The sequence below is a fragment of the Lactuca sativa genome, chromosome 2 (genome assembly GCF_002870075.4).
Source record: "Lactuca sativa cultivar Salinas chromosome 2, Lsat_Salinas_v11, whole genome shotgun sequence".
Taxonomy (NCBI): domain Eukaryota; kingdom Viridiplantae; phylum Streptophyta; class Magnoliopsida; order Asterales; family Asteraceae; genus Lactuca; species Lactuca sativa.
In genome coordinates this window covers 107,890,463-107,915,410 of record NC_056624.2, presented here as the reverse complement: position 1 = coordinate 107,915,410, position 24,948 = coordinate 107,890,463, and the positions used below count along the sequence as shown (strand labels likewise).

The following is a 24,948-nucleotide window of genomic DNA, read 5'->3' as shown; positions in this document are numbered from 1 at the left end:
TTTGCTTAATAAGTTTTATGCATATAATGAGGGCATCGTATGAAATAAGTGTGGGTTAGGAGGTCGAAAAAGTAATTAAATTTCTAGATTTAGGAAAATTTAAAAATTTATAAACTTCAAATAATAGTTTAATTTAGGAAAATCTAGTGATAATTTAAAATTTTGATAATATTGTATGGGATAATCCAATGAGAACTCAAATGTTTAGTTGAGCCAATACGCGTTATAGTGCATTTGTGACCTCCCTTATTCTAGTGAAATCATGGGACAAAAACACAACTTTGCTTAGTTTGAGGGATGCAATATGTTTAGCAGACTGTACCTAAAATGTAACCAGGAAAACTAATGTAGTCATTGCATTTAGACTAATGCCTTAACCAATAAGGGTTGAAGTAGAGCCCCTGCTTAAGCATGTAGGTTTTGGGGGAAAAGAAATAAAAAAGTGAGTACATGTGAAAAAAAAGAGAAATTACCAAAAAGTGAAAAATTGAAGAATTTTTTGAGAAATCAAAGTCAAAATATGAAGATCAAAGATAGAAAAAATTCTGAAAAAAAAAATCAAAAGTGGAAGATGCCAAAAATCAATGAAAATGGTGAATTCAAAGAAATTGAAGATCAAATATCAAAGAAAAGAAGAATTCAAGAGCTCCAAGTTGTGGTATCTTCTAAAAGTTGTAATTCTCTAGTTTATGTATGCTTGGGTAGCTCTACAAAAATAACTTGAGGTTAAAAAGTTTTCTGTGGATGGATTCGAAGGGTTGTATAAAATGAACATTGTTCAAAATATGTACGCGAGTGTTTATGAGGATTATGAGTATTTATAATTAGGGGGTCCTTAGGAAAAGTTTTAGACACAAATGCATGCGTTATGGTCTTGGCATAATGGCTGAGTTTAAAATTGATTGTTTTGTGCGATATTGGTAAAATAAAACTAAGTTTGCTTGGGGACAAGCAAAGGCTAAGTGTGGGATATTTTGATATGTGTATTTTTATATATATTTTTATACATTATATCTTAATATTTTAGCCTTTATTATTCTCTTTTGGAGCTAAAACGTACTTATAATGTTTTGAATTAAGATTTGCAGCTATTAGTTGTCGATAAAGCGGAAAAGAAAAGATTGGAGCGGAAATCGCGTTTAGAAGCTAAAAGAACAAAAAAATGCTGAAACTGCAATTATGCCCAACATAATATAAGTTACGCTTAGCGTAATGGTGAAACACAGACTACGCCCAACATAGTTAAAGTTACACCCAGCGTAACGGGCTTGCATCCGGACTTCCTTATTGCGATGAACTTCTAGCTACTCCCAGCGTAAACTGACTTACGCCCAGCATACGTAAGTCGGTTCCAAGGGTTATAAAAAGCGATTATCAGATAACCAGGAGGGAGTATTCGACTTCTAACCTAATTTAGTCGACAATTAACTTCTATTAAGCCATTTTAAGGGTCTAAAAGGCGGCCGGAAAGTCGTTAAGATGATAGGAGTAAAGATCTAAGGGATTGGAGAGCGGATTCATGCCGGTAATCATGTGGTTTGTTATCGTGACCATGTTTACATTCCATTGTGATGCCATTATGTGTTTACTTTCTGATTTAGGTGTTAAAACCTTTTACTTTGTGATTATGACTGAATGAATCTTCGAATTATTAGTTTAATTGCTATTTGGATTATTTATTCTTATTTTATTTATTTTGTCAAGTTTGATTTAAGATCCATATGTGTTAAAGATTGTTGTTTGGTTTCCTATTGCTGAATTAATAAAGTTTAGATGACCATCTGGCTGTGTTAGTTTGAATCATAGTTGTCCAATGACCATTGGTGATTATGACTAGAGTTTTAACCAAAACCTAGGGTTAGGAAATAAAGTAATGAACTTTAATGTGTGTGCATGAGTAGCATGACCATTCGCTGCATGATTTAACTTCTAATACTATTAGAGTTAAATAAGATCAAATCTTGCTTAATACGAACCAAATACTGCTTTGCATGATTGTTTGTTCACTTGATCAATGAGTTAATAATTGTGTTAAAATTAAAGGATTAGCAGTCATGACCATGACACTAGTCATATTAGCAATCGGTGAATAATGAATAATTATCCATTGTATCAGTAGTTAGCCATTAATTTAAGAAGTAATTCATCTAAATCAAAGTACCTAAAGAAATTTGTATCCCTATCAGTTTATCGAGAATTGCTATTAGTTATTCGTTTGAGATTTAATAAACATTTCTTTATTCCTTTCGTGTGTTTTGTAACCTATAATTAAATATTTTAAATTAATTCACTACCGTTCCCTTTGTGTTCGACACCCTTGCTTATCAAAGCTATACTATACATGATCGGGTTCACTGCCTGTAAGATGTGGCTTAGATGCGATAAATTAGGACTTATAAATAAAAAACTAGTGCATTAAAAATACACATCAGGGAGCCTTATCTTGATGACGGTTAATTGTATGGATATAAGGTGACTTGGCGAATTCAAGGCAATCCTTGAGGAAAGTACGAATAGATGTGGAAGGGAGTATGGGCTCGTACTACTAGAAGCAGAGGATCCATACTCAATTCAAGGAGAGTTGCGATGAAACCAAGGAGCTTGTACAGTTAGTGGTCCATCGATATATCCTGATTCTTATTCTGATGGTTTATATGATCTATATTCAGTATGGTAACTCTATGCGGCAGACCTGTTGGCAGTTCTGCTGTTGGGGGGGGGGGGGCACGGGCTCATGATCTAGAGTCGGGCAGTTGGAGGAGCAGACGAGGGAGTTCATTTCATCAGAGATTTTGCGTTGTATTCTTAAGAAGACCCCTATGATCTTTGGTATAGTCAAGCAGGGCATTCTGGAGATTATGGATGAGCGGTTGAGCCCGTTTCGTTCTGAGATGGTGGCATTGATGGGAGCGCGTTCTTTGACCCTCAAGTAGTTCCAGGCATGTGGAGCTCCGGACTATCACGGGGCGAAGGACCCGATAGCGAGCAGGAAGTGGTTAGTAGATGTTGCTAACACCTTCTGCACCAGTAGTTGCCCCGATGGGGAAAAGGTCAGACTTGCTTCCTATCACACCCCGTTAAAGCGGAAACACGAAGGGTGATAGACTAAGGTCTCATAACACAAGGTAAATAGGATTACCAACCATAATCATTGAGCATTTTTATGTTTACAACATATTCAAAACAATATTACATTTAGTTCCATACTACATAGTCTAGTACACGACAAGAGCAATAAACATAAATCATTATGGCGTCTTCAACTGGCTCACTAACCGTTTCCTAAAAAGCATGCAAAAATGAGGGTCAGCTATAAAATAGTTGGTGACTTCATAGGTTTATAAAGGTATATCATTCCAGTAACAAAATATAGATTTTTTCAACAAAAGTTCCAACTCAAAGTGAGTGTTGAATGCCAAAGCACTCCGATCACAACCAAGCCTAGTGACCGTTCTTGCCCTATTCCATCATGTCCACGGTTCCCATGATGCCAGTTCACAGAAATATGCACTCACTCTTTTGGGTGAGTGGGGGCTCTCTACCCCAAATAGCGTTATCCATAATACCGTCGGCTCGAATACAAGTTAATAGGTTGTAGTTTGGTTCTCGGGGACTTAACTTACAAATTCCATAAGAAGTTCATATCACAAAGTTCATATAAAGAGTTCGTAACATAAAGTTCATAGCACAAGTTCATAATAAAAAGTTCATAAAAGAGTGTCGTTCCAAGTTCATAAAACAAGGCTTAGTAAGTTCACAAAATAGAGTTCAACAACTTCATAAAACAAAGCTCAGCAAGTCCATAAAACAAAGTTCCACAAGTTCATAAAATAGTACGAATAGCTCATAAAATAGTAGCATGCTTTCCACCCCAAAACATGAAAACAGTAAAAAAAAAGGGGGCTGTGAATACTCACAAGGGAAAATTTGTGGTTCGTGTGTTGCGGTTTGAGGTCGTCGGGTTCGATCCCTACTAGCATCCTATGGAACAGTAAGTTTCTAGTAAGTCATTGATCACTAGCCATAATCTAGTAACTACTTAGCCAACTAGTGATGTTACAAAGTGCACAAAGTTCGTTCGGTTCATTAAGGGTAAATATTGGATTCGCGGTGTCTTGTGTTTAGAAATCCACAAATGCATGAAGATGAACTCCAAAAATTACAAAAATATATTTTCTGGTTCTAATAGAGGGTATGGTCTTTCATAATTTTTATAGTGATTTTTAATGGTCATTGGTATTTCTTTGTAATTTACGCCTAAATAATATGAAAATTAAAAATAAATAATAAACAGTTGTAACATCCTAACTTGATTTGTACTGGTTCTGATAAGTTTCCCAAATCTGGAAAAAAATATTCTTTCGTGCATTTGAGTACCAAGACCTATCTTTGTAAATTCATGCTCTAATTCAATCCCAACTTTGAATAAAATACCAAATTGTATGAAAATTTAGGTGGCATCCTTACTTCGTACATAAATCAGTTATATAGTTTTTCAGATTTTTATCTCATCCGTAAGTATTTATATTGAATTTTTGGTCATTAAATCCTTATTTTTGTAGAAAAACAAAGAATTTGTTCTAGCATTTGGGGTTTTATAGAACATACCTTGAAAACATGAACTTATAAAAAAAAACAATTTGTCTCAAAATTAATTCAAATCTAAATGGAGGTATTCAACCCCAACAAGTTATGAAATGTAGCACTAGCAAATGCATGAGTTCCAAATGCTGCTGAAAGTTTAATAATTTGTGTGGAAACGTCTATAATGTTTTAGTTCATGAAATTTTAGGTATTCTGAGATAAATGTGTTAAGTTCTTAAAATAATTTTCTCCAAATTTATTGTGGGGTTTAAGGGCCTTGATCACATAATGCAAAACTTATGGTCATTGAAAAGTGTTGTTTGAGCAATTGTTTTGTAAAAGTCATCAAAATTTTCATTTTTAATTTTTACAGTGAGACCACTTGGGTTAGAAATTTATCCCATGGAACTACATCTTAGATAAAGAATATCGTTATTTGGTTGAGTAATGAGTGATATATGGTAAAGAAATCTGACGGATTGCATGTATGCTAGTGGGTTGGAAAAACGAGCTTTAATCATTACTTTGAGAAATTCTTTTAAAATATTTTAAACATATCAAGATTCATGCATGTTCTAGTCATGTTTCCAGAGACAAAATTGTTTTTAAATGATCAAAAACAAACATGCATTCAAGTACAAAATGTATGTTCTCAAGAACTCTAGAAAATGGGCTTGATGTTCTTAACTTGAAAATCGATTTTGTGCTAAGGTCAAGAACAAGCAACTTTATTTTCCACACACTCATGGTGTCAAAACAAATCCATGATGATCTAAAAACCATTTCAACCATAAGAAAACAAATTTTAAAAAAGATGAAGGAGTAGAATCCAATTTTTGATGTTGTAAGAGCATGTATGGGTTAATCTTTGATCTTAACATTGGTTTGATCATGGATTGTCACCTTTTTTAATACATTCAACATGTGATGGTGATAATCTACAAACATCAAGATGAAAGGAATGATTCTAGCCTTTAAAGGGCATAGAATCTAATGATAAAGAGAAAACAAACTAAAACTTGCATCAAGATGAAGAGAATGATGGAGAGAGTGGAGTCTCTTATCTTGACTTCAATTTTGAGGAATAAAAAAACACCCAAACATCTCATTATTTTCGTGTTTTGAAGGCTGATTTTTGGTGGAAAGAGTTGAGAGAAGTAGATAGTGTTTTCAGAGAAAAGAAAGAGATAAAGTGAATTTTTGTCTCTCTGGATAGACCATCTCTCTCGTCGTCTCTATGGGGCTATACACCACCAAAATCGGCCACAAAACTCCTGATATGTGAGCTAACATGTGAAAAATGAAATGGGAAAATCTCTTCCTAAGAAGTTGCTTCTAAGAATGGGTTTACTCTCTTAAAGGGACATGTAAAATTTAACCTCGGGATTTTGCATCATGGAAGCACGGAATAAAGAGTGAGAGAGATAAAAAGAGAAAGAGAACCTATGAACGAATTTTGGGAGAAGAGAAGGGATTAAAGAGGCTTTAAAGTCTCATTTTGAATAAATATGGCCTATTAATCATTTTTAAAGAAATCATCTTTAGTTTTTATAAATATTCCATGTATTTTTATAAACTTCCAAGAGTTTATTTCTTGCTTTTTAATCAAGTATTTTGTGTTTAGAAATAAGCTCATAAACTTGTATTCTCTTGAACTAAGTTATAAAAATGATAACTTATGGTTTGGTTTTTATAAAATCAAATTTTATATTTCAAATAAATGAAACAAGTGTTCACATAGAAATGTAGGATTAGACAATCCTTGAATTACACTTTTGGCTCATAATTCAAATTATGATATTTGGATATTATTTCCAACTTATAATTAAATCAAATCATGATTTAATTAAATTAAGTTTGATAAGTACTTAAACTAGTTAAGCACGTCATATGTTTCGATTAATAAACTAGGGTATTTAACTTACCCTTGAGTCGTGATCTATTGAACATGGTTTTGTATTTTATTTTGAGATTAAACTTTGGCACTTTACAACCTAATTGGAGTATTCACATATCAATGTGACTGCTTAGTACAAGCTAAGTTACACTACTTGTTCCGAGGGATCTATTAAGTCGCGATCTAGCTCAACTTATTGCATCTAAAGCCAAGTTATCTGCATGCATAGAATTGACAAGGTTCTAGATGTGTCATAACCTGAGTTTTGACAGATGTCATACTTCCTGTCTTTTGAAGGACAGGGCACGAGATTGGTGGGAGGAGGTGGGGCGCGCTGTTGGTGACCACGTTATTGATACGATGACAAGGGATGATTTTGTGACTGGGTTCAGGGTTGAGTTTTCACCGGTGATTGAGGTGCAGCAGTTGGCACGAGAGTTTCAGGATCATTGCCAGACTACTGAGACGATGGCTGAGATCACTGTGATGTTTCGAGAGAGGGCACTTTTGGTTTCACAGTATGTGGTGGACGAGGAGATGAAGAAGGCGAGGTATCATGAGATGTTGACGAGCGATATTAGGTAGTTTGTGAGTCGATCTAGTTGTACGAAACTGGAGGATATGATAGTGAGGGCTAGGGAGAGGGAGATTGATCTCGAGATAGAGAGGAAGAGGAAGTCGGAAGAGGCTCAGGTATCATGGGGTTCGGGAAAAAGGCCCAAGGTTTTTGATGCGAGGGGGAAGGGGCAGCAGGGTTAGGGCTGTTGTGGCAAGTGAGGCAGGATGTACGATGGGGCGTGTATGGTGGGTGGTTCTGGTTGCTTCAAGCGTTGTCGGATGGGTCTTATTAGCAAGGATTACACTGCTACCACCACCACCTCGGTATCTGATCTGATTTTCTTTCATTGCAATCAGAGGGGCCACAAGAAGGCCCATTTTCCAAGTTTGGCTGTAGCAGGACCGGTATCAGCACCGGCTCCCGCAACTCTTCAGATCAATGACGGCCACGAGGGCAAGACAGATGCCCCTGTGGTGAGGAGCAGGGCTTTCCAGTTGGCGGTCGAGGACGCTCACGTGACACTAGATGTGGTTACGGGTAAGTATCTTCTCCTTATCTTTTATTTATATTGAATTGACGCTTATATTTATGTGTTTTATTGTAGGATCGTTCCTCATGAACGGTATTTCTGCTTTGGTGTTGTTTGATTTAGGCGCTACCTGATCCTTTGTATCACTTGCAGTTCTCGACTTGGGTCCTAGCTAACATCATAGAAGAGAATCGTTAGACCCTTCCTAAGACATGAGCCTAGGGATCATGCTCCAACAATCAATTTAAATGGTCTATACTTGGAAATAATTTCTCTAGGATAGAGAGAACCATCGTATCTTATGTAAGAGGTAGAGTCCAGTATAGAGCTCTATTATGCATGTCCTACATATGGTGGATGAGGCATTTTATTTATAGGGCTAGAGGAAAGGAAAACAAGCAGATAAGAAGAGGGATAATTAGAGAAAAGCAAGACCAAGCAAACTCTTGTTCATGCTCTCGTTGGATGGGAATATAACTTGGTCATCAAATGAAGATGAAATTACATAAATGGTCCCTATGGTGTACGAAAAATCACAAACAAAATCCCCCAAAAATCCATAGCAAAATCCCTCGTAAATTACCACCAAATGAAAAGGGGGTTGTTAATTAACAAATAGCAACATATTTATTTGAGTTAATTACTAATTATTTGAGTTATATTTTCATTTTTATATACCCAATAAGCGTTGCAATCTTTTAATTAAAAATAAATTATAATAAAAACTTTCAAAATCGTCCTAGTCTTTTTCAAGAACTTTATAATCTTAAAAGCCTTTTAAATTATAGGGTATAGTTGTAATTATATCTTTAAAGTAAGTTGTAAAATTTTATATGAAATCTTAGGTGTTGTTGTAATTTTTTATAATGTTATCTTTCTTAATTGTACATCTTTAACGAAATGAAGGACCATAATCATTGAGTTTTATTTCTAGAGTTAGAAGATACCTCATTAAATGTAACACAGATTATTACCCATCATTTTTCACTACACTCTTGACGAGGGGTAGGATACCTACTCTTATCAGTACAATAGTCATATTTCATATACTTTTTTCTTACATCTTCTAATGATTTCAGTTGTTGGGGGTTTAATTGCCAATATTTTTTATTGTTCCACCAATACTTTTGAGAAGCACAATCCTTATTAGGACTATTAGGCAACGAGATGCACCCATTAATGTTAAAATCTTGGAAATTGACATGGAATGGTGCATTTGAATAATTGACCTTCATTCTTCCACCATCAGTTGCCCAACTTGATCCATCCCAGAAGCTCGTAATCACTTGCAATGTATGATTAGGGTACCCAACACCTCTAATTATGTTGTTCTTATACACTCTTATTGGTGTGTCATCTACAAAGAACCTGAAATTTATATAAAATGTAATCATTAGTAAATATATTTGTTTATAAAGTGATTGGTTTTCGTTTCTTGATCATTGACACAATCAAGCTAACAAAACCTATAAAATTTGATATCAATATGACATATGTAATTTCCGATAAAAGAAGATACATGTGTACACAACTTGATGGTCGTTCCATAGCAATTTGTAGTAATGGAAATCCGCACCAGGATCGAACCAAAGACTGAATTTTTGCTCTCTACCACCGAGACCATTTGTAAATACGTTCGTTTGTAAAATGACTGGTTTGCCCGGCCGATTTCCCAAGAACTCAAAGTCCATTTCTTCGTGAACAGTTGTATTTAGAAATAACTACATTAACTCAACATAATGAGAAGCATACTACCAGATGTATAAATCAATGATCTTTAAAGGTTGTTAGGTTAACTTTTTATTCATTTACGATTTTAATCAAATTACAAGCAAAAAATAATTTTTATGGTTATGATTTTGAATAATCATAGATATTTTTAAAACTTCACCACTTGTTTTTTTTCCTTTTTTGTATCATGAGTCTTGGATTAGTTTCATGTTCTCACTTTATTTTGGTTCTCATGTGAACCTTCTTTATTTATATATATATATATATATATATATATATATATATATATATATATATATATATATATATATATATATATATATATATATATATATATATATATATATATATATGCTGTTGATGTTGGTTATATTTTTGTGTTGAATATGAAATTATGTTTTTTTTATTCTAGTTTTGTGATGAAAATAAAGTTATATCTAAAATTTATAGGTTCATATATATATATATATATATATATATATATATATATATATATATATATATATATATATATATATATATATATATATATATATATATATATATATATATAAAAGCAAGTTATATTAAGACGCATAAGTATTGTGTAACCATGTACGACGTGCTATATGAGTATGATTAGGTTACACATCTCATTATTTTTTTGTTTGTTGTCATGCATTTTCATTGTTAAAGATTATATTAAGAAAACAACATTCTCATAAAATGAGAATTATAAATAGTCATCATAAAAATTTCATACTATCCTTATAAATGATTTAATTTTTTAAACTAGTTGTTTTTTCGTATTTTTATTACCTTACCAGACTATTTTCTTATTAAATTCTTGTTAAATATCAATTACCATATGGCCACACAATACCTGTTTTCCAAGTAATAACATCTCAAAATGAGGTTAGGTTTATATATATATATATATATATATATATATATATATATATATATATATATATATATATATATATATATATATATATATATATATAAGAAATGTGAAGACAAGTATAAAGCATTTGTACATACATAAAAAGCAGTAACAATACCACCGGAATCTTTAGCTGGTAGCTTAATCTTCATTTGAAAGAATCCCGATCCAAAATATAATTTTGACCCAAATCCGGCACCTACAAATAAATTTATAAGTACACGTTACTAGTGTAGATATAAGTAAAAGTGTAGATATGCATGTGTATTTTTTATGTCAATGATTTAACTATATTACATTTTAATGTGAATTTGAATAGATTCACATATGAATCACATTGGTCGCTCACCTATGCATGACTAGAATGCAAGTGTAAAAGTTGGATGGAGTGATCATTCACTTGTTAATGACCAAATTGCTTAAATTTATTATGTTTATATATCGATATAAATGTCTATTTGTAGATCATGGAATTTATGTATTTTTGTATATATATATTTTTCCGATAAAAATAAAGCTCTAAAAAATAGAAAAAATGCATAAATCATAGGATTAACATTATTTTAGGAAATGTGTCTTTGTTACGTCAAAGTCGAAGTGTCCGTGACTTATCTATTCTAATGACATATGGACATAAATTTTTCTTAATAACTAAAAAAAATTCTCATATCTATGATTAGACTTAAATTTTTACTCAAAAATACTTGATTTATTTATTGTTTCCGTAAAACCAGAATAATATGGTTATGTAAAATTATTATTACTTTTGTTAGTGATAAAACAAATTTAATATAGAAGCTAAATATTTACTTTGAGAAAACAAGTAAAGATTATTCATTAAGATAAAAAAATAATTTAGTAGAAAACCTGAGGATTTATCCAATGACAATTGAACCTCTCGTCCTTGATTAAGAAGTTGAACATGCTGATTTCCCCAAATTATCTTATAATTTTCATCAAAGCTAGCATTCTGTGTTGCATCACTAACTCTAAGCAAGAAAATTACTTTAAACAAAATGAACATCATCTTCGTTATCATCCATAGATGAAGACCCATTTGATCGTTGCAAAAAATTATGATTATTGCTAAAAAATAACCTCGAGAAATTAAGTTGGTTGTGTGTAGGTATAAATATAATGTACAAAGACATCCAACAAATCAATATATACTTGTGTGTAGGTATTAAAATACGAATGGGAATATTTATACATGATATTTTGCATTTTCTACAAGATATTTGGCTTTAATATCCTCATGCCCACAATCCATAATATAACCAGTTAATTACACCATGCGAGATAAATTACTTTATATAAACATTAAAAAAAATATAGATAAAATCATTTGTTTAATTGTAAATTTATATATCATTGACCTATAATTATTTAATTAAAATATGTTTCATATACATATAAATAATCATAATGTTTTTACAAGTGACCTTAATATTAAATCGTTATCATTAACAAATATATTCTTTCTAATCCATTTTCTTGACACGCCCAGAGATTAATTAACACATGGGTTTTCATTTGTTTCAATCAATAAAATTATTTATTACCCATTTTCTTTAACACGTCTCAATTCATTTTATTGTTTATTTTAATATCAAACTTGTTTATTTTGACTTTGTAAAAATAGGTTCCTATTTCGCCCATCTAGCAACCACCTTTGCAATAAAAGGGAAGAAAGATTTACAAGTAGCCCATAAGATACTGATTTACCGGTACTCATAACGTAGTTGATGGGTTAAAAACTCAACTCAATGTCATGCGGTCCACATCTAACAATTCTCTCCCAACCAAGGAATGAGTGTCAAACACCTTCTAATAACCCACACAAGGTAAACTTTAAGTCTACCTTCTAAAAATAGAAACTTGACTAAAGGTCAACTCATACCAAAAGTTAACGGTCAAAGTCAAAGTCAACAACCAATATTGTCCACCATTGAGTCTCACGTCGTGACCGACCCTTGGTTACGCCGTGAGAGCACGCTGATTCCAACTCAACCAATATCAAAAAATGGTCTTGTGAAAATAAAACTAGTAACTATTGATAAATTTTGTTACGACATATTATTTCGAACTAAAAACTGTTCGTAATGTCTAGCAAATAATATCATTCAAACGCGAAATTTAATTATTATTGCAACACATCTACTGTTGACGAGTAATTTAAATTATATATTCAAACTTGTGCCTAATAGCTGTGAGGGTTCGGAATTGAACAATTATACGAACCAAAAGACCGGAACATGGTTACTGATATTTTCAAGCAGTTAAATACTACAAAATTATACATTGGTCAATCAATCTTATATTTAATTAATGAAAATATAAAATAGATTATTATGAGGCATAATTAAAATGTACCCAAATGTTTATAAATAAAAGAGTCAAAAATAAACATTTAATTTCCAATACATAAAAACTACAATGCTATATATATATATATTGTGCGCTATAGGAAAAAAATATTTTTTAAAAATAACTAAATCATTATTATTAACAATTAAATAATAATTTCATAACAAATATAAAAAATAATTTTTAATATTATCATTATATTGAACTATATCATAAGAGATAAGGTTGGAACTTGAAGTTGTTGTGCATATACAAAGTTATATGGTTAAAATAGAAAAAAATTATAAATTGTTTAAAAATAAATAAATCTTTATTGTTATCTATTAAATAATAATTTCAAATTAAATTAAAATGGTTATATTAAATATTATCATTGTGTAAAAGATACGATAAGAGAGTAAGTTGCTATTATCATTATGTAAAATAAATAAATAATTATTATTATCTATTAAATAATAAAAATAAAATGTAATCCAAAAAATTTATTGTTCAATACTTCCATTTTTCGGTAATCTCGTAAGTTGCTATCCAAAAGAGTTTTTATTGAATATTTTTTTGTTAAATCCTAAAATCATAAATTCACTTAAGTACTTAATATAGAAAGTTTGTTTATATGTATTTTCATGATTTAAAAGGTCATTATAAAGTGAATTCATTTATAAAATATAATCCAGTATATATTTCGTGTTTTTGAATCAAAGTGATTTTTCAAACAATTATAATTTTATGTTTAGGTAGATTCTTTTAATATTTATATAGCATTATGTAACTTATTTATAATATTATTAGAAACAATTTGGATAATCATGTGAGTTTCAAATGTATGTGGTGAAAGGAAAATCCTTCCTTTATCGGTCCAAATTGATCAAACTCGGACCGATTCAACTCAATTTACCAAACTACATAACGTTTTTTCTACTGAAACCTGGTTTATATATATTTTGTGTTTTTTAATCAAATTCATTTTTCAAACAATTATAATTTTATGTTTAGGTAACTTATTTATAATATTATTAGAAACAATCTGAAAAATCATGGGAGTTTCAAATATATGTGGTGAAAGGAAAATGCTTCATTTATCGATCCAAATTGATCAAACTCATACCGATTCAATTCAATATACCCAACTACATAACAAATTTTCAACTGAGACTTGGTTTCAACCTGAAAAAATCTTGTTCAAAACCATTTTCAGAATTCTAAAACTTAACTGGGCAGTTGTCAATAAAGACAATCTCACTAAAGAATACCCTCAACATCCTAAAACTGTAGGCATAAGGAAGTTCCCATGGTTTGGTACCTTCGAAACATTTCACAACCTTTCCTATTTATAGAAAAGGAAATGTTCTATTGTTTATTCTCACCATCGATGTGGGATGAAGACATTATAATAAAACATACTTTATTATTTTTAAAACATAATTTAACTTATTTAATAACACACATTTTTTTCTTGTTTACCCTTTCTTTAGTGCTCAATATTTCCATTTTTCTATAATCTCGTAAGTTGCTATCCAAGAAAGTAAGTTTTTATTGAATAACTTTATGTTAAATTCTAAAATCATAAATTTAGTTAGGTGATTAATATAGAAAGTTTGCTTATATGTATTTTCATGATTCAAAATTTCATTATAAAATGAATTTATTTATAAAATATAATCGATTATATATTTCATGCTTTTGAATCAGAATGATTTTCCAATCAATTATAATTTTATGTTTATGCAGATGTTTGTTTATATTTATATAACATTATGTAACTTATTTATAATATCTTTGGAAACAATTTCAAAAATCATTGAAGTTTCAAATGTATGTGGTGAAATGAAAATGTTTCATTTATCGGTCCAAATTGATCAAACTCGGACCGATTCAACTCAATATACCAAACTACATAACTTTTCTTTCTAATGAGACCCGTTTTTGTATTTATTTCGTGCTTTTGAATCAAAGTGATTTCTCAAACAATTATAATTTAAGGTTTACGTAGATATTTTTTATATTTATATAAAATTATGTAACTTATTTATAATATTATTAGAAATAATTTGAAAAATTATGGGAGTTTCAAATGTATGTGGTGAAAGGAAAATGATTCCTTTATTGGTCCAAATTGATCCAGCTTCGATTCAACTTAATATACCCAACTATATAACTTTTTTCTACTGAAACACGGTTTGAACCTAAAAAAATCCGGTTCAAAACCATTTTTGGAATTCTAAAACTTAACTGGACACTTGCCTATATAGACAATCTCATCAAATAATACCTCAAAATCCTACAAAGGTAGGCATAAAGAAGTTCTCATGGTTTGGTCCCTTTGAAACATTTCATAACCTTTCTTATTTATAGAAGATGAAACCTTCTCTTGTTTACTCTCACTATCGATGTGGGATGAAGACATTGTAATAAAACATCCAACCATCGGTACAGAATTTTCGAATTCGCATCAGCGTATGGCTTCATACGTTGAATCGTAAAATTATAAAGAAATATATGGAGAGAATGTATTGATGTGTATGATAAGTTTTGGTATTTTAGCTTAACTAGAGATGCACAAACCCAGGATCCAATCCGATCCGATCTGATCCGATCCGGTCAACAATCCGATCTGGTCCAATCTGATCCGAATCCGGTCAAAATCCGATCTGAATCTGATCAACAATCCGAATCCGATTTGAAACCGGTTTGATCCGAATTTTGTTAGCTTTTACCAAATTTTTCGACGGTTTAAGAACCGGTTTTTGTAGAATCCGGTTTGTGATCCGGGGGTCAATCCGATTTCGAGTCCGAAAAGCCAAACCGGTTTGAATCCGGTCACCGGTTTAATCTGATCCGGTTTGGTCAAAACCAGTTTTGACCGAAACCGGATTTCGGATCGGATCGGTTTCATTTCGAGGATCCGGATTTTGTGTGCATCTCTAAGCTTAACCATTGATATAGATTTTGCAAGCACTCATCAGCGTATGGTACATTACATTCAATCATAAATCTTTAAAAAATAATGTAAGGGCAAGAAGGGGGTGGTGCGTGTGATAGTCTATGGTACATAGACTAACCATCAACACAACATTTCAAACTTTTATCACTGTGTGGTATATCACAGTGAATCATCAAGTTTTATTAAGAATAAATTAAGTTAAGAATAGATTGTTTTAGTCACGCTGGTGTGAAATCAGCGTGAATCATAAACGGTGTCAGATCATTAACAAGAAGTGGTTCAACTACCATATAATAGACTTGAGTTACAATCTAGAGCATTGAAGTTCTCCACTAATTTGTTCAATCATACCTTGTCATATCTCAGACTAAGAGATCAATAACATGAATAACCTTTTGTCACTTAAGGACCATACAAGTATCTCTTACGCTAATGATTGTGCAATCAGGGTATGTCACTGGGTTATGCTTAATGTTTCAGCAGAACATGAGACTTAATGCATACGGCAAGCATGCTTCTAGGGACGAGTGTCAGGTAAGAGACAATTAACTACAAATAAACACCCAAACCTTTCTAAAATTTTTTATTTGGACCAGGAAATCTCACTTAGAAAGTTTAGACGATGTGAGACAATCAGCGTGAGAGAGTGACTCAATGTCATCTCAACAGATGGTCTTGCTTATGAGATACTTAGAGAGATTTAGGTACATACAACAGCATGCTTTCCAGGGACAATGAATTAACAATAGTTACATACTTGGCTCATGAACTGCCATGGTCAAATTCTTTAAAATGGTACTATACAAAATAGTAAATAATATAAGAATACAAACAAAATAGTTAGTCAAACAAAGAGATATTCTAAAAGCGATATCTTTGCAGCCTTTTCAGAAACAAGATAAAGACCTAATTCATTAAATCTTTTAAATTGAAGTGCCATAAATGAACTTCCTTTTTCCGAGAAATCTGTCCCTCAACATTATCTATAAAAGAGTCAGCAAACAATATCAAATATATCAAACTTAAACACAATTTATAGAACCAAAGAGAGAAATTTCTTTAATCATTGAAGTATTGAAGATTGATTCCAAGCTTCATGTTCTCCAAGAAAAAGAGAAGATCAGGAACCAGTATTTATAACCAACGAGTTAAAAGGATCCAATATTTGTAACCTTCAATTTATGAGAGCTACCAAGACAAAACTCGAAGGTTTCATACATTGTGATTCATGATAGAAGTGATGAGGACCACCGTCTTATTGAAGAGGTCTTTGGATTTCAAAGGGGAAATGATGTTGCGGTGACAACGTCTATGGAAATTAGACGTGCTATGTTACCTAACTTCACTTCATCCCATTTAAACATAGATAGGCTCTCTAATAAAGAAGATACATGTGCCCATAATAACATATTTTGGCACAGTTATCTCTAATCTGGCCTCATCAATAGGATGCTTCATGTCAATCAGCGTGAGCATCAACGTCAGCGAGTGAGTAGTTGGCGCTAAAGAAAAGATGCAAAGTTAGCTTTAACTAGCTCTACTCTGAAGATGTTGCACCGAAGGAATGATATGCTGATCCTTTTCAAAGGAACAAATCAGTCCAGGTCACTATCGAGAGAGAAGAATATGCATAAGCAATATTAGTAGTATATGTACAATGTATACTTCTTTGGTAAAATAAAAGTTCAAAAAGAATTTTTGAAGCAAAAAGGTCATAGCAAATTAAAATATTAGCAGCTTATGTTCAGAAGTTTAAAGGTAGCGAAGAAAAAGGTTAAAAACATAAAGTAGCATTACCTAAACACATAAAATCAAAGCATATAAATGTGGTTGTCCCTGAGTGCAGTGAACACAATCTTATTCATAGCATCAAGAACCTTTCCTTCATGGAAATCAAAGAGAACCTTATAAGCAGCACCATAAAGTTGACTGATAGAGATAAGATTTATTTTTAGACCCTTGACATAGAACACCTCCTTTGGCTTGAATGTCGTGCACTCAAATGCTCCAAAGCCCATAACAGCTTCTTCATTGTTGTCTCTAAAAACCACAATAGGACCATCATTCTCCACAAAATCTATAAAGAGGGACTTGAGACCGGTCATGTGTCTAGAGCACCCACTGTCAAGGAACCAAGTGTGTTCTAGATTTTTAATCGACCATTGGATAGCTTGAGAGGTGTCAGCGTCACACATGTTGAGATTACCATCAAGGGAATCATTGATAAGAGCCATAAGACCCTTAACATTCAACCCATCATCTTCAGATGTATCCTTTTCTTCCACCCATTCTTCATGATCCTTTTATTTTGCAATGAAATCTTTTGTCAGAGAGATTTTCTCCTTCTTCATGTGAGCCATTAACTTCTTGTACAAAACTACATAGTTCTCTAGACTTTGAGCTTCTTTCTTCTCTTTACAGTCCCTAGAAAAATGGTAAGGGCTTCAACAGTTAAAACAGTTACCTGAGTTTCTCTTCTCCGAAGTGGATCTTTGTCACAACTAGAAATCTTGTGCCTTGTAACTACAACAATTAAGTAAAATTATGAATCAAAGACTGAAGAGCATGTATGATGCTTACTTTATGACAACAAAAATTCAATCAAATATACCATGCAAGCATTTCAAGTAGTCAATAGGCAATTGGAAACCCTAGAAGTTCTTGTTTAAGTCCACTTTTGGACTAGGACTTCCTTATTGGGCCCAATGGACCAATAAGCTTCCAATTTGACCATCTTGGGTTTAGAACTCTTAAATGGGCTCTAATTGGACCCATTTCCATTTAATTCAATATTTTGGGCCATATTGGGCCTAGAATGAAATAGATTAATTATATGAACCATTTAGGACCATAATTAACCTAATCTAGCCTAATAAACCATAAAAATCACACTTATATTTTTATAGGGCCAAAAATCATTCAACCTAACTAGAACATGGGCTTAAGGGCAAAAAGCCCCAAAACCTCCCCTGACTCTCCCCATTCTCGGCCCAAGCCCAAGAGAAAGAGGAGTTGACTTGTGAGTGACACCTCACCATTATCCATGGGACACCCATGCATGAGAACTCAAACATCCATGCACTCACATACTTCCAAGATTAGCCATTCCTTTCTCCTTCTCTCTCTTGCTCTTGGCCGATTTCAAGCACATACATACACACATTTCACTCATCTTTTTCTATCAAGAAACTCTCTCACTTCTCCTCCAAAATTTCGAGATCTAAGGAGCTTACAAGGAGATATCTCCATAAATTCTTCACCTAAGAAACTCTCTAAGTTCGATATCTTCCAAGGAGAGGTACTAAGGCCAAACTTTCTTCTCAATTCTTCTAAAGGCCGAAACCACACCCAAAGGTGAGCTTCATACCCCATATTTTTTGGTTTTTATAAGTTTTATGGGGGGACAATACAAGCAAATGTGTAGATCTATGAGTATATGTACGCTTTGTGTGATTTCTATGTTTATATATATATGTTCTTATGTGATTGTGGTGTTGGATCCAGTCAAAAAGACCTTAAAACCGAGATCTATATTAAGTTCTATGAAATAAGTATAAATTATATTATTACACACAAATCATTTCTAGAAAAATAACCAATTTGGTTAATATGAACATCTTTGGGCTTAAAACCCATTTTTGGGCTCAAAATGCTAAAAATATAAAACTAAAGGGCCCAAAATGACAAAATACAAATTCTGAAGGTTGAGATGAGTCAAAACAGATTTAAATTTTTTTTTTTTTGAAAATTTACTCTTTTGAAGGATTAAAATGTGAATTTTTAAACATATTGGGCCAAAAATGAACTTTTCGGCCCAATATAGCCCAAATTGCGAGATTTTTAAATTAGAGGGGCTGAAACTGCACTTTTTTGTAAAAGAGGGGACTACGAGTGTACCAAGTCCATTTCAAGGGTTAAAAATACTTTTCAAATTTAAGAGGGACCAAAAATGCAAAAATTTTCCAATTTGGGTCAAAATTGTAAAAATTGCGAAATTAGAGGTTTCAACCGCGAAAACTTCATTTTGAGGGACTAAAACTGTTTTTCAAGTATATTTGAGCTGAAAATTACCTTTTCAACAAGTTTTGATACTAAAGTGTCAAGAAAAATGACTTAAGGGCTAAAATGGAAATTCTTTTATATAAAGGGTGAAAAGTGTAAATTTATACAAGAAAAGGGCTTCAAAAAGAAAAATTCTAAGGTTTTAAACAATAGATCTTTTATGACAAAATACTAGTACCATGGTTACCAACAAAATATAATACACCTTCAACACCAAAAATCGTTACCAAACGAATTGATTCGGTCTCGAATCAATAACGAATCAAAAATCTATTCACGACGATACTATAATACACACGCTGAAATTACGGGAAGTCAATACACACGTGGGAATTCACCAGACGTCGATACACCATCTTTGGGCCCGAAAGTTTCAAATCGTGCTTGCTGGGCCTAGCTAGCCCAATGACATGATCTTTAGGCCCGAAGGAAACGCGCTTACATGATATTGGGTCTTATACGATCTGATACTGTGTAAAAGGACTTTCAATAGCTTTTGCGCTGTTGGGCCCCAAGGGTCCTTTGGTATTGCTAACAAAGTCGAGAATTCACAAATGCAAGTCAGGCCAAGGGCCTTTCGCATTCACGATAGCCTTGAATGACTCGTGGAATTAACGGGGGCTTCGCACCCTCTTTTCTTCTTAGGTTGTGGGGCTATGGGAAGTCAGGGTGGTTGGATTAGGTGAGTAGTACAGACGACGCCGAAGGGTTCATTTGTATAGTCGTAAGCTAGCCATTTTCATTAATGCGTGATTACAACAACTCACCACCCTTAATTAATCCAATGTCACCTGGAATTATCAAATACACATGTCACAACGGTATAACCAAATATAAAACGCGTAATTTAAAGTATTAGGAAAACATCGGGTTTTCCTAGGGGTTTCAACACTTACACCTACGTGATGCATACCAAGTATAACAATTTTTCACACTTATAGAAATAAACAAGCATACTTACGGATCTTCACACTTTTTCTTACTTACAATAATCTTTTCAGAAAATATCGGATTTTCTGGTGGTTTTCAAAATAATACAAAACATCATGTTTCAAACGTTACTTATGAACTCACCAACATTTCATATGCTGACCGTTTTCAAAATACTTGTATTCTCAGGTAACAGGTAAATCGCAGGAAAAATGTACCCTGTGATGTCTTGTTGTTTGTTTAACTAGTATCGAACAATCTACTTTTTGGGAATTTAATGTTATGAAACAATGTACTAAATGTAAATGCTACCAGTTGTATTAATTCAATGCTTGGTGATGAATGATGTTATGTTTCATGTATATTCATTGTGATGGTATTCAATTGAGTCACAACAGCCCTCGAACGTTTCCGCCGTCTGGTTCGGGGGTGTGACAATCTCCTTGCTGAACTTCCTCCCTTAAACTGAGTTCTTCGAACTCCATTTGATCTGCTTTCTTCATAACGTTTGACAATAAGTGTCACACCCCAAAACCAAGAACGGCGGAATACGTTCTGGGGTGGAGGACGTCATGTACAGTATCATAACAATGCATAATAGTAAAAGCAAGCAACAACAACCATTGCATTAATATAATAACTGTAATACAAGCGTGTTCTGTACAGTTTGTTAGACACCTAAAGTATAATATCAAAATAAAAGATGAGCCTCGTATATATTCCATCTTCTCAAAAGCTGCATCTGTACATGTCTACTGATGACCCCTGAGAATACAAGTTATTTTGAAAACGAGTATCAGCATAAAGCTGGTGAGTTCATAAGTATTTAGTTTCATTGCTTGTATAAAAGAGTTTACAATCATGTAATATAATAGTTGTCGTCAATGTCTGAAAATAGTGTGTTCCCTAGCTGTCGTCAATGTTTGAAAATAGTGTGTTCCCTAAATGTGTTAATTAAAGGTTCGAAAGTGAACTCGTATGTAACCATGTTGATTGACGATCGAATAACTGATGACCCTCCAGCTCACACGTAGTATAGTGACATTTTGTCACCCCTAGGCCTAGTCGGCTCGGACTGTAGCTAGCAGTCACGGTGTGGGAGTGTCTGTCCCGTATAGATCTATACACATAATGCCCGCTCTCCCTTCAGGAGAATCTGGTTACGAGATGATAGCACAATGAAGTCTCATATCGAGAAGTAGTATATCACATTCTGTTTTAGTATATTCTCTTGTATTGGTGTATAATGTACTTTCTGGTATAATGTATTGAGTGTTCTCTTGTAAAGTATATAGTATTTTCTTTACATCGTATTTAGCATGTATTGACTCGTAACTGTACTAACTCTGATAAGTATCATGGTAATAGTGGTAATGAGCGGTAATCCTTAACTATACCTATTATACTTAATAGAAATGTTAAACGCATGGCTTTGATACCCAAGGTATTGCACTGAAGTGAAGACTTTTATATCCAACACAAATATATATATAATATATAAGTAAGAACTCAACGACAGTCGGACAGATAACAAGATACCCTAAGTCCACAATCAAACAAGAACAGGAAGTAAGGTGAGCTATCAGTCCTAAGTCCTTCAAGTCTTACTTATATAAATATATTGATGTGGATATAGTTTGGGAACAAAAGAAGTTTTAAAAGAGTTGGAAATAGTTTTATAACAATTTAACATGAAAATTAAGTTTGATAAACAATTTAAGTAGTTTTGTTGGCAAAGCAGTTAAAAGTATAGAAAATCCTTTTTGGTTACAAGTGATAAATCACATGTGATTGAATCTATAACTTGTTGGATTCAACTTGTATTCCCCCCCCCCCATAAAAGCATTCAAAAACATTTAAAAGGTCAATTAAGGGGTATGAACTCACCTGCAGTGAGTGGAGTGGATGGAACTGCCGGGTAGGATGCTAGGTGCAAAGTGAAGACTTGGACACACACACGGGTCCTATGTAACATGTAGCGACACATAATGATATCTAATTAGTTATTTAATCACTAATTAAGTAAGTAAAGACACTCTAATGCATGAAAACACTTTGTTACCAGTGCTAGAAATGTCAAGGGTTGCATCTGAGGAGTGTATAACCCTATATTGGAGTGTAAAGTCACCAAAACATGGATTTTGTGTGTGTGCGGCCAGAGTGTGTGTGCAGCCGCACACTCACTATGGAGTGTGTCAAAATCATGGTTCCAAGCCTTTGGGACTTTCTAGGGAAGGTGTTTCGACCATTGCTTGGCCGGATTGGGAGTTTGGGGCCATTTTGGACCCTAAAGAGGGTGTGTGCGGTTGCACATAGTGTGTGTGCGGCCGTACACACTCCTGCAACTTGACTAAATCGACTTTCCAAGGCTTTGTGATGATTCTAAGAAGGTGTTTTGTTCAATGCTAAGCTTGGGTGAGTGTTTAAGCTCTTTTTAAGACCAAAAGATGTGTGTGCGGTCACACATTATGCGTGTGCGGCCGTACACACATGAAGATAATCTAAAATGATGATTTCATGGGTCAAACTCGAGGAAAAGGCTTTCTAATTTGTTTTAGTAAAGATCTAAGGGTGTTTACTTACTTGTTTTGATGATTGGAGAGGGAAAACTTGAAGAACTCTTGAGAGAGATAGTTCCAACTTGAAGGAGTGTGAAAAGGGGTGTAAGGTTGACTTAGGTCCTTTATATAGGCTGGAGTGTGAGGCTGAGGGGGTGTGCGGTCGGCTGTGTGCGGCTGTCTGGCCCGATTTTTATGATACTACACACATTCTCACCCTTCCTAAGACTCATATCTACGTTATACTGAGTCTCAAGTACTCCAAATAGACCCGAAACTTATTATAAAATAGCAAAACAGGGCTATCTTTAATAAAATTGAAAAATACACAAGTTAGAAATTTCGAGTTGTCACATCATCCCCCCGTTTGAGGGAATTTCGTTCCGAAATTAGAGTTCAAGCAGCTAAGTTAATACAAATAGCTAAGTAAAAAGATGAGAATATTTAAGTTTCATTTGATCCTTGCGCTTCCAAGTGAACTCCGGTCCTCGCTTGGCGTTCCAGCGAACCTTCACAATTGGGATGCGGCTTTGTTTCGTTCGTTTGACTTCTCGGTCCATAATCTCCACCGGTTCTTCCACGAAGTTGAGACTTACGTTGATCTCGATCTCGTGGAGTGGGATTACAAGAGTCTCGTCGGATAGGCACTTTTTCAGTTCGAGATGTGGAAGGTAGGATGTATGTTACTGAGCTTGCGGGGTAGATTGAGTTTGTAAGCTATGGGGTTGATTCTAGCGAGAATCTCGAAAGGCCCTATGTATCTTGGATTCAGCTTTCCACGCTTTCTAAAGCGTATCATGCCTTTCCAGGGTGAGACTTTCAAAAGGACTCGGTCTGCCACCTGGAACTCCAAGGGTTTTCTCCGTTTGTCTGCGTAGCTTTTTTGTCGGTCTCTAGCGGTCTTCAATCGTTCACGAATCTGAACGATTTTCTCGATCGTTTCTTGAATGATTTCCGGACCCATGAGAGCGCTGTCAGGAACTCGTCCTTTAGCTAACTGAGTGTCACCCACTTCAACCCAGCACAGAGGGGACCTGCACTTTTGGTCATAGTGGGCTTCGAATGGAGCAGCCTTGATGCTCTTGTGATAACTGTTGTTCTAGGAAAAATCGACAAGGGGTAAGTGGGTATCCCATGCCTTACCAAATTCGAACACACAGGCTCATAGCATATCTTCCAAAGTCTGGATAGTCCTCTCACTTTGTCCGTCGGTCTGCGGATGGATATAGGAACACCATGCAGTCGTACGATCTCCCTAATGTATGTTCTTGTGCGCTTCTCCATCTTGTCTGTTTCCTTGATGGGCAGGAAATGTGGGGACTTGGTCAATCTAACGACGATGACCCATATGGTATCAAGCCCACCCGTCGTCTTGGGTAGCTTTGTTATGAAGTCCATAGTGATCCGCTCCCACTTCCATTCAGGTATCTCCGATTGCTGTAGTAGACCCGATGGTTTCTGGTATTCGACCTTGACCTTGGTGCAAGTAAGGCATTTACTCACGAAGGTAGCAATTTCTGCTTTCATGTTAGGCCACTAGTATGATTTCTTGAGATCCAGATACATCTTATCTGAACCTGGGTGGACAGAATATCGAGTGTTGTGCGCTTCCTTCATGACTAAGTCTCTGAAGCCACCGTGTCGCGGTGTCCAGATTCGTTCCATGAGATATAAGGCTCTGTCACCCTTGACTTCCAAATTCTTATCCATTCCTCGCAGGGATTCTCCCGACACGTTTTCAGGTTTCAAGGCTTCGAGCTGAGCCTCCTTAATTTGTGCGGATAGATGCGAATGGATAGTCATTGTTAATGACTTGACTCTTCGACCAGAATATTATTTCCGACTTAGGGAGTCTGCTACTACAT

The 24,948-nt window shown here is 34.0% G+C and overlaps 1 protein-coding gene across 1 annotated transcript; it reads right to left on the bottom strand.

Annotated features, from left to right (window-relative positions):
• Window positions 1-8,546: 8,546 nt before the first annotated feature.
• On the bottom strand, window positions 8,547-11,252 carry LOC111880045 (xyloglucan endotransglucosylase/hydrolase protein 2). The gene is made up of 4 exons (XM_052768887.1): window positions 11,093-11,252; window positions 10,324-10,424; window positions 9,097-9,290; window positions 8,547-8,937 (listed from the first exon to the last, which is right to left on the bottom strand). The coding sequence occupies exons 1-4, from the start codon at window positions 11,250-11,252 to the stop codon at window positions 8,547-8,549; spliced, it is 846 nt and encodes a 281-aa protein (XP_052624847.1).
• Window positions 11,253-24,948: the final 13,696 nt, after the last annotated feature.